General features: G+C 39.3%; 1 protein-coding gene across 5 annotated transcripts in view; it reads left to right on the top strand.

Annotated features, from left to right (window-relative positions):
- The window catches only part of AFG1L (AFG1 like ATPase), a 194383-nt gene extending 180538 nt beyond the window's left edge, over positions 1–13845 (top strand). For 3 of the 5 annotated variants that reach the window (XM_027089070.1, XM_027089073.1, XM_027089081.1), the window contains 3 exons: positions 7286–7426; positions 11268–11381; positions 13275–13845. In XM_027089070.1, coding sequence (XP_026944871.1) covers positions 7286–7426; positions 11268–11381; positions 13275–13565 — 546 coding nt within the window. In that variant the 3' untranslated portion in view covers positions 13566–13845. The remainder of the gene's footprint in view (positions 1–7285; positions 7427–11267; positions 11382–13274) is intronic. The other 2 variants (XM_027089083.1, XM_027089092.1) reach the window with 2 other exon arrangements.
- The last annotated feature ends 1914 nt before the right edge of the window (positions 13846–15759 follow it).

Below are 15759 nucleotides of genomic sequence, written 5' to 3'. Positions count from 1 at the left end.
TCAGCTGGGAAACTGTTTTGATCTATTTTGGGCTCACTTATGCATCAGCACTCAGCCTTGCTGATCTTGGTTGGGCTCTCTCATCTGTTTGGGGGGCTGGCTGGCTGTAGGCTGGCCTGAGATACTTTCTCAGTTTAGGCAATTGGCTCTCCTTCTGTCCCTTCCTCTTCTAGCAGGCCAGCCTAGGTGCTGCAACAGAGTGAGCAGAAGCAGGCAAAGCCTCTTGAGACCTAAGCTCACAACTGGAAATTTGTCACTTTTGCCTCATTCTATTGGCTGTGATAAATTACAAGTCCAGCCGAGATTGAAGAGTTGTGCAGATAGACTCCATGTCTTCATGCTACAGCTGGAAAGTCACAATCCAAAGGGTGTGGACAAGGAGGCAAGAATAATTGGAACCATAATTGTAATCAGACTACCCCACGTAGACATTCTTCATTTCTCCAAAAATATTTTAAATGAATTTTAAATTATCATAATCATATAGAGAATTTTTTAGTTAATGCATTTGAATGCCCCAGACACCTTTAAATACTGAATGCTACTGAAAGTGAGGGGGTGAGTGGTCCTGTGGAACCATTAGTATCAGCTTCTCGGTCACAGTGATCAAGATGTCACATATCAAAAGTGATACCATTGGTGATACCATGGCACACTGGGCTATATAATATGATTTGGCAGCATCTATATGTGGTTTGGTGAAAACATTTATTATATTTCTGTATATTATATAATCATGAGAAGAAAAATAAATTTACAAAGATGTTTTAAGTATGTCAAACACTGAATTTGAACAAAACTGTCAAAATCTTTTCAAAATTTGTAATGAGAAAAGTTATCTCTATGAATATAGCTTTTTAAGAATCACATTTGATGTTGGAAATGGCTAAACGCAATTCCTGATTTAAAAAATTTTAATGATAATCTGAAGAAAATTTGAAGAGAAACTTTTGATAGTTACCATCTTATGTGAACAAGAATCCTTGTTCATACAGGAAGTGTTAGGAAGCCATCCACTTCCAATAATTCTGGACTCTTTGTCAGTAATTTGCACCAACTTTGTAGTTAGGACAATGAAAGAAGTTGGATGAATTAAGTATTAGGATAGGCTAACTGTGGAAACAGACAAGCCCCAAATCTCAGAAGCTTAACAAATAAACATGTGTTTCTTGCTCATATCACCATCCAGTGCAGGTGGGCCAGGAAACTGCTCCATGTGGTCCCTCATGGATCCAGGCTTCATCCCTGTTGTGCCTCCACCCTCCTTTAAGTCCTCAGAGCCCTCTCTTTTCAACCAGGAGATGAGTAAAGGAAGTGAGGAGTCTGTGTGGGCGGTATTTATGGGCCAGATCTAGAAGTGATGCATATCACCTTCTGTTGCATTCCACTGGCCTGAATTTGATCACATGGCCACATCTAAATGTAATCTAGCTGTGTGCCCAGGAAAATGAAGAAAACATAGATATTGGTAAGCAGTAGCAGTCTTCTGTTAAAAAACAAGTTGAGCTGAACTGAACTTGCTTTTGGCAGCCTAGTTGGGTAGTGAGACAAAAGGCAGAGACTAGGGCCAGCCAAAGGTGGGGGACCTAGTAAACTGCTCTCCACTTTGGTTGGAGCCCTAAAGGACTGCACTCTAGGAATAAGAGTGAGCCCGAAGCAATCCAGCTCTCTGTGGGCTTCAGTCAAACTTTGTGTGAGCCAAGTAGTTCAGAATACTTTCAAGCCTTGAACTTGAAATTCTTTCTACAAGTGTTTTTTTTTTTCAAAGAAAAAATACAGTACACAAAGTTAACCAAACATATGAGGAGACAAGACAATAAAATTAAAACACTAGATATTGGAATTATGAGTTCATATTTTAAACAACTAAGCTTACATATTCAAAGAGATTTAAAACGAAAGATAGGCTTGGAAATTTAAGTGTAGGAATCTAGAAAATATAAAAAGAGAGATATCAACTTTGAAAAAGAACCAGTAGAATTTCCAGAACTGTAAAGTGTATAACCAAAGTTAAGAACTCAATGGACGGGTTTAAGAGCAGATAAAACACAGCTAGGGAGAAACATGGTGGAATAGAATATAGGTCAGAGGAAATTATCCAAAATGAATCATGAAGAAGTGAAAAAAAGAAAATACAAAAGAAAGGATAAAAGAAATGGAGATGATGAAGTTTAACTTGGTTCATTTAGAGTAGCAGAAGGGGAAGAGAGAGAGAGAGAAAATGGAGCAGAGGTAATAAACACGTGCAGATGGACTGGATATTGTCTGACAGTTATGGAAAAAAGAAACACAGCGTGCTGGTCATCAAGCTCACGTGGAGAAAAATTGCTCAGATTAAGACACGATATCAATGGGAGCATATCCACCTGGGCCAACAAGCTGTAAATATTGTATACTATTGATTTTTAATTTTATATAAGCAATTTTTTATTTCCAACTCATGTACAGATCTCATTGTGTGTATAGTATAATTTCCTGGAGAAAACAAATTTTGCAGTGAATTTTAATTATTTTAATTGTGGTAAGCATCAGGTTTAATTGTGGTAAGCATAGAAATGTCGATCTTTATTTTAAATTATTTTTCACCACTCATTTTCTTCAAAGGGTAGCAATAAATATATGCAAGTTATTTTTGATTATAGAAAGTTGGTCTGCAAAGATGAATCTAGATTCCAATTCATTGCTTTAAAGAAAAGATGCACAATTAACATCATCCACTGTCTAATCTCAGGACCATTTCTGAGGTCCATATGTGTCTCACCTCTTTGTAATATACAGGGTGAACTCTTTACTGATAACACACAAAACAACAACTGTTAAAGGCAAAGACTTGCCTTTTGACATTACTAGGCCTTTGATCTGGGGACTCTGGTGCTCGGCCATGAGGGCTGAACATGAACTACTGGGGAATGCTGCCATTCATCCCATCCCCTCCCTCCCCCTTGTCTCCCTGGTGTGAAGAATCATTAGCTGAATGTAACTATACAACCAAAGTCAGATTTCATCCCAAATGTCAAATCTGTTTTCCTTTGTCAAACTTTAAAGGAGAACACAAGCATTCAGCTAATGATTTCTTTTTTTAAATGTCCCTGAAAAAAATCCTACTTCTATAGATTAAGAAAGCTTAGGGATAAAAAGAGAAATGTCCATGACAAAACCGATACTATGATCTCACACAGGTGAGGCATAAATGATAAGATGCTCGCTATAAAAATGATCTCCAAAAAAAGCATTATTGTTTTTGCTATTCAAAAGTAACACAAGTTCACTGGGGAAAAAAAGTCCAAAAAGTATAACAAAGAAACAAAGTTAATCTTTCATTCCACTATCCAAAGATAACCATTGTTAACATTATGGTCTATATCTTTTCTAGAATGTTCCTACATGTGTTTTCTAGGATATACAACAAAGGCTTACCTGGGGAGTGAGGAATTTGGGCCAACTAAGAAAAAGTGGGATTTTTTTGGTAGGTGTTTCAATTAATTTGGTGACAAATGGGTATAAAGGAAGGAGTAGGCCTGCTGCCCAGGCTATGTTGTGTTTTATTCATACACTCACTAATGCATTCAATAAATATTAAGCACTTCCTATGTGACATGTACTGGGTTAGGGGCTGTTCATTATGTGGGCCTGGGGCTTTACCACACACAGGTGCTCGTGTTATTACCACAAGACATGTGGGAAGGAGAGGGCCTGAGACATATGCTATTTTTGTCATCTACATATGACTTCATGGAGGGCTGAGGTGCCAGGAGGGCAGATATTTTGGTGGACCACAGACAGGAAGGACCAGAGGGAGTGGCTCTTACCTCCTGAGTGCAAAGGCAGAGTCAGACTGAACTGTTGAACTGTTCACTTGCCTGGCTTTGTGAGCTGAGGAAAAGGTTATTTAATAGTTAATAAAAGAATAGCTATTATTTATTAAGTATTGTATGCCAAACAGCATACTATGCATAATTCATTTTAGTTACTTCTCACATGAACTCTGTAAGTTAAGAACTAACATTTAGTGATCACTTACTGTGTAACCACCACTGTTGTAAGATTTTACGTGCAATCAATGCATCAAATCCTTGGGACAAACCTATGAGACAGGTTATGATCCCTCTTTTACAGATGAGGAAATGGAAGTTCAGAAAGACTTGCTCAAGGTCACATACTAGACGTGACAGACCATAATTCCAAAGTCCTTATGTTATTTTCTCTCACAACTATTTAACTTATTTAATTAATGAAAAATAGTATTTCTAACTAATAAGAAACCCCCATCTCTCCCCAGATTCAGTCCTGGGGAAGTTTGGTGAGTGTCACTTCTTAGACACTTCAACATCAAAGCCAGGATAAGAAAACAGACTCTTTAAATATATATATTTTAAAACTTTATGTTTTAAATTAATCTTTTTGGAGCTGATTTCTTTGGGGAAAAGACTTCCTTCTTTGATTAATACATTTCATTCTTTTTCATATTTTTAAAGAAAAAGGTGATATTACTCTCTTCATAGCCTAAATTGGGATTTCTTTGGCAATTAATAAACTCTCCTTTATTTAATGACTATTATTTTATTGTGGTAAAATAATATATAACATAAAACTTACCACTTTAATCATTTTTAAAGTGTACATGTCAATGGCATTAATTATACTCACATGCTGTGCAACCATCACAACTCTCCATCTCTAGAACTTTCTCATCATCCCAAACTGAAATTCTGCACCCATTAAACAACTTCCCCCAATGACTATTGTTCTTAAAGGAGATAGGTAACTATATTAACTTAGTTTTCTTTATATGAATGAGCACATAATTGTATGAGGGATATGAAGGAAAGGGATATTTGCCAGTATAATGGCAAATGCAGAGCCTACTGACAAAGGTATATAATTTGTAAAAATAGCTGAGTGGGCAGAATTCTGATTTTCAGCTGCCCTAGGCACTTCAGTGCACTTCTGATAATGATTTTCCTTGGGCATGTAGTTATACTGATAGAAATCATATCCATGCATAAAGAGTGAGCTTAATTATACATAACTATATACCTAAGATGAGGTTTTACATATTTTTTTACATATAATTTCTGATTTACAAAAGATGAGACACTAAATTCTAACTGATCTCAGAAAAGTAGTATGAGTCACCCTCAGAGCATGAGTGTCTTATTGTATGAGTTCTCCTTTTTACAGGAAGACACTGTATATTACCTTCCCCCTCCCCCTTTCGGGAATTGTTTTCATTACATGGGATTCCACAGTCTCATTCATCTGGTCCCTGCTGTGACTCTGAGGACAGGCAAATGCACAAAGGCTGATTTTTAAGGTTTAGGATGTAGTCAGGGGGTAGAGCAACGCTACCTGGTCCTATTGAGAATGACACTTCTTCACACCTTCAACTCATTTGTACTGAGCCTAATCATTTGAGCTCGAAATAATAAAAATAAAAAGCAGCTAAAGTGGGTTGAGTGGTAATGTATGTTCCAGGCACTGTGTAAAATGCTTTGCATGCATTATTTTGTTTAATCCTCACAACGCTGTGAGATAGGAAACAATTCTCATTTTACAGATGGGAAAACTAAGGAACAGAAAGATTAGGTTACTTGCCGAAGACACACCATTCATAAATTACAGACTGAGGATTCAAACCCAGGCTGTCTAGAGCCCTTGTTCTGAGCTGCTCTGTTAACACACCCTTCTGGTCCACACCAAGCTTGACAGCAGTGTTTCCTCATAACAGAGTCAAGGTTAGACCAAAATAAACCACACGCACATTCGAGCGCCTATGGCTGAGGTGAGCAGGGAGTCTCAGCTAAGGTCAGGCACCGGGTCTGGAGGTAGAGGCTGTCCAGCTAGGGAAGGGAAATGGAAAAGGCAAGGTCATCTCTTTTCTGGCCCCATTTGTTACTTGGTTGGCGAGAGGAGATGGGGGAAGGGGCCTCTCTAAGCAGATTTCGAAGGCATCATGTCATTCTTTGTGCTCTCTGGCGGTGTGCCCTGCGCCCTAGGCTCGTAGCTACCGCGTCCTTCTTAGGACTGCTGTTCTTGAGGGGCCACCTCCCCAGAGCTTCACTCTGATTCACTCTTACCTCCCCACACCTCCACGAGAAGTTTTCTGAATATAACTGATTTTAGCTGGTCATTAGGATAGTGGTGGCCTTAAATGGATGGACTCTAAGGTGAGAATGACCCTCCCCTACCTTGCAATTCCCTGATCCTCCCAGGAACGTAGCCCTGTCTACACTTCTGAAAGCAGGAGTTTTAATGCAAATTACCACCCTAGTGAGGGAGACATTTTTGAACAGGTATTAATGAATTCTGCCAGAAATTGAGGAGGCTTAGCCATCTGTGTCCCAGGGATCAGTTGTTGGGATCCAAGAGCTTCCAGAGGCACCTGAGAGCAGCTCCTGGCATGCTAGTCTCCTCCACATTCTCGCAGGGCCAGAAACACTCTCCTGGCCCTGCTCATGGTTCCTGCTCACAGGTCACAGTCATCCACACACAACTTAAAATAAGAAGTGCCAAAAAATAAATAAATAAATAAGAAGTGCCTCTCCTGGGAGTGTTCCTAACCCCAAAGAGTGTTCGCAAGTCGTTTTCATAACTGTCGTGAGTTAACTTCCTGTTTCAGGAGCAAGCACTTTACATCTGTAGGTGGCGCCTTTGTGAATGGTTTTGTGGACTCTGAGTGCTGCATCCTCCTCGTGTGTAGAGGTAGCAGCTGCACCACGTTATGCCTGAGGTCTTGGTCTACTTCTGGTCATGAAAACCCTCTGGTATTCCTTACAGAGGTTAGCAGTGTTTACTACATTGTACTTGAGTAATTGTACCTCAAATTAAACGAAAAATATTTTCTGATGCTTTTCATGCTGGAGCATAGTCTTTATTTCAAAATGGTGACAAAATATTCAGCTGCCATGATAAGACAGCTCTATTTACCAGTAGTGACAGTTTACAGTTGAGTCGTAGGAAGGATTTGTTAGGATGTGTTTAAAGTCATGTCGTATAAATAAAAAGAGTAAAGACTGGGTTTAGGATGGGGGCCTACAAGATACCAGCGGAGGCGGTCAGAGTAATTCTCTAACTTCCCACCAAGGTCTTGCCTTCTCTCTTACTTGTTTACAGCACTGTTACAGTATAGTGAATTCTGTCCTCAGCCTACTCTGAAAACACTGCCCCGTTTGGTCAAGTTACCCCAAAGCTACCACCTAGATCACACCATGACAAGAAAAAGAGATGTTTTCAACCAGAATTGGCTTATTTCAATTTTCTATTCTTTATTTCATTTTAACTGTAGCCACTTGGAGCCAGTGACTATTTGGAACTGTCAAAGAATTTTGATACAGTATTTTTACGAAACATTCCACAATTTACCCTGGCAAAGAGGACCCAAGCTCGGAGATTCATAACTCTCATTGATAACTTCTATGATTTCAAGGTAAGGATGTGGCACATTTTCTCAAAACTAAACATTTTGGACTGTGGAGCAAAATTATCTGGGCTGGAATCCTGGTCTACCACTTACTTCACTTCTCTGTACCTGTTTCTTCATCTGCAAATTGGAGATAATAATAGTATTTACTTCAGAGAACTGTTGTGAGGACAAAATAAACTAATACAGGTAAACCATTTAAAACAACACTTGGCACAAGCTGAATGCTGTGTAAGTACTAGTAATAGTAATAGTAATAGTACTATATTAGTACTATAGTACTAATAGTACTAATTAGTACTATAGTACTATAGTAATAGTACTATATTAAAAATCCCATCATAAGACAGTCTGCTATATTACCAAATCCTTCATTCAACCAGACATATCATATGCTCTGTCTATGAGGATGCACAGCACAATGCCTTACGTAGACTGAGTGCTCAGTAAATACTTGTTGCATGAATAGATTATTGGACTGATAAAATAATGAATGAACAAAATGAATGAATGAATGACTAAAGCGCCCTCCTCAGTATTAGAGTTTTCTCTCCCTCTGACCCAGAAATCCCAGTACCTGTCATCTCTCTAAAAAAAAAAAAAAAAATCCAGGTGTTTTAGCATGAATTGCAGAGCCTTTGTCCCTTCATCAGAGGCAGTATTGCCTAGTGGTTAAGGAGTGGGCCCTGGGACCAGGCTGAATACCTTGAAGACCAGCTTAACCTCTTGAACTTGAATTGCCTTCTTTAGCAAAAGAAGGCAATAATGGTATTTACCTCATAAGATTGTTGTGAGGTACATGAGCATGTAAAGTACTTAGAACATCGTGTGGCGTACAGTAAGCTTTCAGTGAAGGTGAGCCACGATTAATAGTATATACCGATAAATATATATTTACAGTAAAGTATAAGTACCACTTCAAATTAGAGTAAAATATTGTTTCACTGTTAGATACAGTTTTTCCTCCTTATTCCTTGCACAGAAAGAGATAGAGGAGTGATTCTAAAATTGAAGGGACTTTGAGGGGAGGAGAAAGTACCAGAATCCGCTGGGAAGGAGAGGTGAGATGTTTAATGTTTCCTTTATTCATTCATTCAACAACATTTATCATGCCAAGCAAAGTGCTAATTCAGTGACAAGCAAAGCCAGACATGGTGCCTGCCTTCATGGAGCTGATAGTCTAGTGCTGAAGAAACACTAATGAAACACAGAGCTGAGTGTAGAGTCCTCACTGGGATGTTCTCTTGGAAAGAGAGGGGAGTTGGTGCTATGAGAGCACAGGGGGAGAGTAAACTGATCTTTGTGTGGGACATGGGGCTGGGCGTGGAAAGTCCTGCTGAGGACCAGCTGCACCAGAATCATCTGAGCTACTTAAGATCCAGATTCCAGAGCCCACACCACCCCCACCAGCAAATGAGGACCAAGGGTGGGGCCTGGAGCCTGCTCGTTCACCAGCTCCTCAAGTGCTGCTCACAAACTCTGAGATGTGATGGCCAAGCTCAAAGTGCAGGGTGAAAAGCCCTCACCAGGGCGGCGAGTTTGCAGCAAAGGCCCTGTGATGGGCCTGAGCATGAAGGGCAGCCAGCGTGGCTCTGGTGCAACACCGAGGGCAGCCTGCCTTAGTGAGCATGATCAAAATCTGCTGCATGCTTCCAGGGGGTGTGCGAGCAGGGAGTCAGCAGAGGCAGGAAGCTGAGAACACCAGAGCTTAGGGGTCAAGTCCTGTCACTTGTCTCCTTCTGGGTCACTCATCCAGAGACTCTGCTCTGAAATAATCGTGTGGAGTCCAGAATAAATCTCCTGGAGGTGGCACTCTGTTTTTAGAGGGCAGTGCTTCAAGAAGAAAGTGGGAGAGGGGCATTGGTAGGTGGTTCTTACACTGGAGGATTGATAAACTCTTATTTTTTTTATGTTTCGGCTAGGAATACCTTAAAGAGAGCTTATGGTCCCCACCCCTTAGTCCCACCCCCTGATCCTACCTCCCCGCACTGTTTCACTTCTTCGTTAGACAAAAAGATTTATCTGGCAATATGATGAAATATCAGAACTACTCTCCTAACATTTGCTTTAACCAAATCACGCATTTGGAGTTTATACTTTTTTAAAGCATAGTCGAAATTATCTTATTTCAGAAATTGGGAGCATTAAACAGACATTGTTCTAGAATGTATTCTAGATGTATCTGTGAAATAAGGGCATTCCCATCTGAGTAATGAAAAAAGTGTCATTTGTGATTTAAATAATTTATAAGAGGAGGTAGAAGGCTATTTGGATATAGAAAGACTAGTCCCAAACATCAATACATTATTTTGAAGTATCAGCATATTTACTTAAATAATGATTTTAAAAGGATGGCTGTGAATGCTGAAAACAAATTCAGGTCTCCTTAAACATCAAGAAGAGTATGTTTTATATATAAACTAGTGGAAATAAAATTTATAAAGATAAAAAAGCTGTCTCTGATATATGATCACATATGTACACTCAAACACTATGTAATCAAGAAGTATTAATGTCAAGCGTAGTCTTTTTGAAGGCTGTCTGGCAGGAGGCCAGATGCAGGGGACACAGGTCCGTGCCCCGGTCCGGGAAGATTCCACATGCCGCGGAGCGGCTGGGCCCGTGAGCCATGGCCGCTGAGCCTGCGCATCCGGAGCCTGTGCTCCGCAACGGGAGAGGCCACAACAGTGAGAGGCCTGCGTACTGCAAAAAATATTTTTAAAAAGTTAAAAAATATCACTTTAAAGAGACTCAAACTATAAGAAAAAATATGGACATGGTCAAAAGGCTTTTTTAAAAAGTATTTTGTTTCAAAAATACATTTGGAAACATCTGTGATCCTAGGTTATCTGAATATGGGTTATGTGGTTTGTCTATTTACATTTCAGAGCTATTCCAGAAATAGGAAAAAAGTTTTCCAAATATTGAAATCCACCTTAAAGAAATGCTGAGGCTTCCCTGGTGGTGCAGTGGTTAAGAATCCGCCTGCCATTGCAGGGGACATGGGTCCGAGCCCTGGTCGAGGAAGATCCCACATGCCTCAGAGCAACTAAGCCCGTGTGCCATAACGAGAAGCCACCACAATGAGAAGTCCGCGCACCACAAGGAAGAGTAGCCCCCACTCGCCGCAACTAGAGAAAGCCCGCGCGCAGCAAGGAAGGCCTAACACAGCCAAAAAAAAAATTTTTTTAAGAGATTTCCATATAATTATTTTTAAAAAAAGAAATGCTATATTCATTTATTTATGCAAGATTTTTATTCATGAAGAAGATACAGTGTAAATGGGTCCTGCCAGTTTTGAAACTTTGACAACCACATTTTGCTGATGCTTTTTTGGTAGATTTGTTTAAGCATGGAGATTAATGAAATTTTTAGTAGCTTTAGGATAATTTAGGATAACTTCAGGATAATTAGCTAAAATCTCTAATTAGAAAAACAGATTAATGAAATAGGAAAAAAAATGTCATAGATTGAAGCTTTAAAATATTTATTTTTCCAAAATAAACATAGTACTTGGAGAAAATGTGTAGAAGTAGAAATAAAGTTAAGACTGTTACTTAGATTGAAAGAGAGGAGTTCAAGGCATTGTTCTTTTGTAAATACGCATTCTATAAACTCATAAGAGTGTATTTTCACCAAGTACCAGTTTTGCTGCATATATTTAGAACCATTTAAAATTATATATCACTTTAAAGAGATTCAAACTATTAGAACAAATATGAACATTTTAAAAGCAAAAATCCAAGCTCCCTGTTATGACAAACAGATTTTTATGAGAAATTTGTTTTTACCTTCAACTTGTGAAAGGTAAGGAGTAACACCATTTACTCGTTTTCCTCTGTTTCAGGTGCGCATAATTTGCTCTGCATCAACTCCCGTATCAAGCTTATTTTTGTATGAACATCATGACAGTGAGTTGGAGCAAAGCAGAATACTGATGGATGATTTGGGGCTGAGCCAGGTAGGCGATATTAACATAATCTCTTTTTATTATAAAACAGCTTAATTGTTTTTGGTTTGATGCATGGCTACATTTTGAAGAAGGAATGCAGTATGTATTTAACCACTGATTTGCTGCTCTCTTCTAAAGCCAGTATAGCAGACGTATCCTCAGCATCACTAAATGTAGAGAATTACAGCTTTAGAGTGGAAGGAATCTTCGTGATCATTTTTGCATATGACAAAAACAAAGTCCAGGGAGGTGGACTAATGGGCCTGCAGTTTTACCACTGACTAATGGCAGGCCAGAGCTGGATCCAGGCACCGTCTTTGGTTCTGGGCTCATTCTGCATTCTGCTACACCATGCTGCCTTTTCTGGATATCCTCTTCATGTCTGCTGGATTTGTAGAGTGCATGATACAGTATCCAACCATGTGAACTGGCTATACCAGGACTATGAAGTGCCTGGCAAGGCCCTTGCTTTAAAAGAAATCCATGCTTCATCTCCTAACCCCCATTCTGTAGGCATTTGTGGAACACCTGTGGGTGCCAGGCTCTGGGGACACTCTGTTGGGAGCCAGCCTATGCTGGCCTAGTTCTCCTGGAGCTTGGGGTCTGGTGCTTCACCCCAAGCCAAACATAAGTGACTTTGCATTTCCTTTTTCTGTATGAATGTTACAGGGTATATTTCTCAACTGTAGGCAATTGAAATATTAGTCAAAAATTTTAAACTATAAACATTCACCCCCAGAATGAGGCCAGCCCCATTCTTTCAACCCCAGCGGTGAAAGGCTATTTGGAATGAGGAGACAGTTCCTTATTGACCTGAGTAGAAATTATGCATTCTCAGGAGTCTGGGAAAATGAGGCCAATAATTCTTTAAAAAGTAAACTTTCAAAATATGATTATTTAAATCTACATGTAGAAATAAATGGCTGCTTATGATCCCATTTCTCTAAGAGTGATACATCCAAATAACGTCTTCAGCAATTTGGAAGAATACACTTAAGGGGCTACATGATCTCAGTTCCTAAAGTCCTTTAAATCATTGGCTTTACAATTTTTCTTCTGATCAGGGTTCAGATACAGGGCAAAGTAAGCTAAGCACTTGGGGCTAATAATCATGAAGAAATCAGGGCACGTGACCGTAGGGTGATGCAGTTTTACGGTAGGTCAGTAACTTGGACTTAGGAGTCCAGAACTTTTCTCTGAAAGAGTTTAATAGCAAACCCCTAAGGAAAGAGACAAAAGTTCAGCGTTCACTTCTAGCCACAGGCTGGTGTTAGAATCACCAGTCCCAGGATGTTTACTGGCCTCACAAGGGGCTCCCCAACTCAGCCGCTACATGGGAGGATCAAGTGTCCCAGCAGCTCAAGACCAAAAGCAGCTCTGGCCTTCCCGAAGTAAGCTTCCAGGCACGATCTCCAGGCCCACAGGAGACCTCTCAGTCACCCAGTTTGGAAAAGGTTCTTCAGAGGTTCATCTTCAGACTGTCAGGAATGTGGCCCTGTCTGTGGAGCTTCAGGAGAGGGTCTTAGCTTCATCCTGACATACCAGAACTTCTTGGTTTTTCTGTTACTTATTTCTGGTGTGCACTTTTTGAGAAAAAATTCCTTTCTGTCTGGAATGTCCTTCCATTAGATTATGTAGAGAACTTTCATCTGAGCAAAAATTTTCTTATTTGGATTTTGGGGTGTTGTTTCAGCTTTAATTATTCATCTAATGTTTTCTCCCTGGTAATTTGCTCTGTTTATTGATTATTGGTTTAAATTAGCTGATTCTCCAGTCTAATTTAAGAAATTGTATATGAAAAAAATTTATAGAATATTTTGTAATATAAACCCAAGAAGTATTTTTTAAAGCCTGTACTTAATTCTTCAAATTTTTAGTTGTGGGGGTTTTAATTGGTGCTAGGTTGTTGTTTTGTTTTGTTTTTTGGTAACCAGGACTCAGCAGAAGGACTCGCCATGTTTACTGGAGAAGAGGAAATCTTTGCATTTCAGCGCACAATTTCCCGACTCACAGAAATGCAGACTGAACAATACTGGAATGAAGGGGACAGAAGGAAGAAGTAGCCGTCACTTTTGCATGAATAAAACTCTGGGCAAATCATTACCGCAGGGAGAACTCTTTATTATGGGACTTGAAGGAATCATTTTCTCATCATTAATTAAGCACTTGGTCCTCTGGACCATTTTTATCTAAAATTGCTGTCAAAGATGTAGTGGATTAGTAAGTTAAAGCCATTTTTAGGTCTACTTTTTGCCTATTTATTTGGCCTTATTTCTGCACCACAAAATTAAAATCAGCACTTCTGAAGTTGAATGTAGGACTAGGCATTTTGGTTTCATATTAAGCCACCTGAATGAACCTTGAACACACACACACACACACGGTAAATGCAGGGTGTCGGGAAATCTCTAAGCTTTGGCTACATGGTAGCCGCACAATAGAAACACATCTTTATGAGAGGGGAAGAAAAAACTCTACATTTCAATTAAAAACAAGGAAAGTTTTATGATCTTATTTCTTTTCTTTTTCCCCCATGGTACTTTATATGACCCTGGCTTTTCTTTTTAATAAACATCTTTATTGGAGTATAATTGCTTTACAATGTTGTGTTAGTTTCTGCTGTATGACAAAGTGAATCAGCTATATGTATACATATATCCCCTTATCTCCTCCCTCTTGCATCTCCTTCCCACCCTCCGCATCCCACCCCTCTAGGTGGAAACAAAGCACCGAGCTGATCTCCCTTTGCTATGTGGCTGCTTCCTACTAGCTATCTATTTTACATTTGGTAGCTTATATATGTCCATGCCACTCTCTCACTTGGTCCCAGCTTACCCTTCCCCTGCCCCGTGTTCTCAAGTCCATTCTGTACATCTGCATCTTTATTCCTGTCCGGCCCCTAGGTTCATGAGAACCTTTTTTTTTCTTTTTGTTTTTTAGATTCCATATTTTACATGTTAGCATACGGTATTTGTTTTTCTCTTTCTGACTTACTTCACTCTGTATGAAAGCCTCTAGGTCCATCCACCTCACTTCAAATAACTCTATTTCATTCCTTTTTATGGCTGAGTAATATTCCATTGTATATATGTGGCACACCTTCTTTATCCATTCATCTGTCTATGGACACTTAGGTTACTTCTATGTCCTGGCTATTGTAAATAGAGCTGCAATGATCATTTTGGTACATGATTCTTTTTGAATTATGGTTTTCTCAGGATATATGCCCAGTAGTGGGATTGCAGGGTCGTATGGGTAGTTCTATTTTTAGTTTTTTAAGGAAACTCCTTACAGTTCTCCATAGTGGCTGTATCAATTTACATTCCCACCAAAAGTGCAAGAGGGTTCCTTTTTCTCCACCCCTTCTCCAGCATTTATTGTTTGTAGATTTTTTGATGGTGGCCATTCTGACCGGTGTGAGGTGATACCTCATTGTAGTTTTGATTTGCATTTCTCTAATGATTACTGATGTTGAGCATCCTTTCATGTCTTTATTGGCATTGTATATATCTACTTTGGAGAAATGTCTATTTAGGTCTTCTGCCCATTTTTGGATGGGTGTTTGTTTTTTTGATACTGAGCTGCATGAGCTGCTTGTATATTTTGGAGATTAATCCTTTGTCAGTTGCTTCATTTGCAAATATTTTCTACCGTTCTGAGGGTTGTCTTTTCGTCTTGTTTATGGTTTCCTTTGTTGAGCAAAGGCTTTTCAGTTTCATTAGGTCCCATTTGTTTATTTTTTAATTTCCATTTCCCTAGGAGGTGGGTCAAAAAGGATCTTGCTGTGATTTATGTCAAAGAGCGTTCTTCCGATGTTTTCCTCTAAGAGTTTTATAGTGTCTGGCCTTACATTTAGGTCTTTAAACCATTTTGAGTTTATTTTTGTGTATGGTGTTAGGAAGTGTTCTAATTTCATTCTTTTACAGGTAGCTGTCCAGTATTCCCAGCACCACTTATTGAAGAGGCTGTCTTTTCTCCATTGTGTATTCTTGCCTCCTTTATCAAAGATAAGGTGACCAGATGTGTGTGGGTTTATCTCTGGGCTTTCTATCCTGTTCCGTTGATCTATCTTTCTGTTTTGGTGCCAGTACCATACTGTTTTGATTACTGTAGCTTTGTAGTATAGTCTGAAGTCAGGGAGCCTGATTCCTCCAGCTCCATTTTTCTTTCTCAAGATTGCTTTGGCTATTCGGGGTCTTTTGTGTTTCCATACAAATTGTGAAATTTTTATTCTAGTTCTATGAAAAATGCCATTGGTAGTTTGATAGGGATTGCACTGAACCTGTAGATTGCTTTGGGTAGTATAGTCATTTTTACAATGTTGATTCTTCCAATCGAAGAACATGGTATATCTCTCCATCTGTTTGTATCATCTTTAATTTCTTTC

Source organism: Aethalodelphis obliquidens, unplaced genomic scaffold (assembly GCF_003676395.1).
Source record: "Aethalodelphis obliquidens isolate GAN/ISIS:26980383/991018 unplaced genomic scaffold, ASM367639v1 scaffold3, whole genome shotgun sequence".
Lineage (NCBI taxonomy): Eukaryota > Metazoa > Chordata > Mammalia > Artiodactyla > Delphinidae > Aethalodelphis > Aethalodelphis obliquidens.
This window is presented reverse-complemented; position numbering and strand designations above follow the sequence as displayed.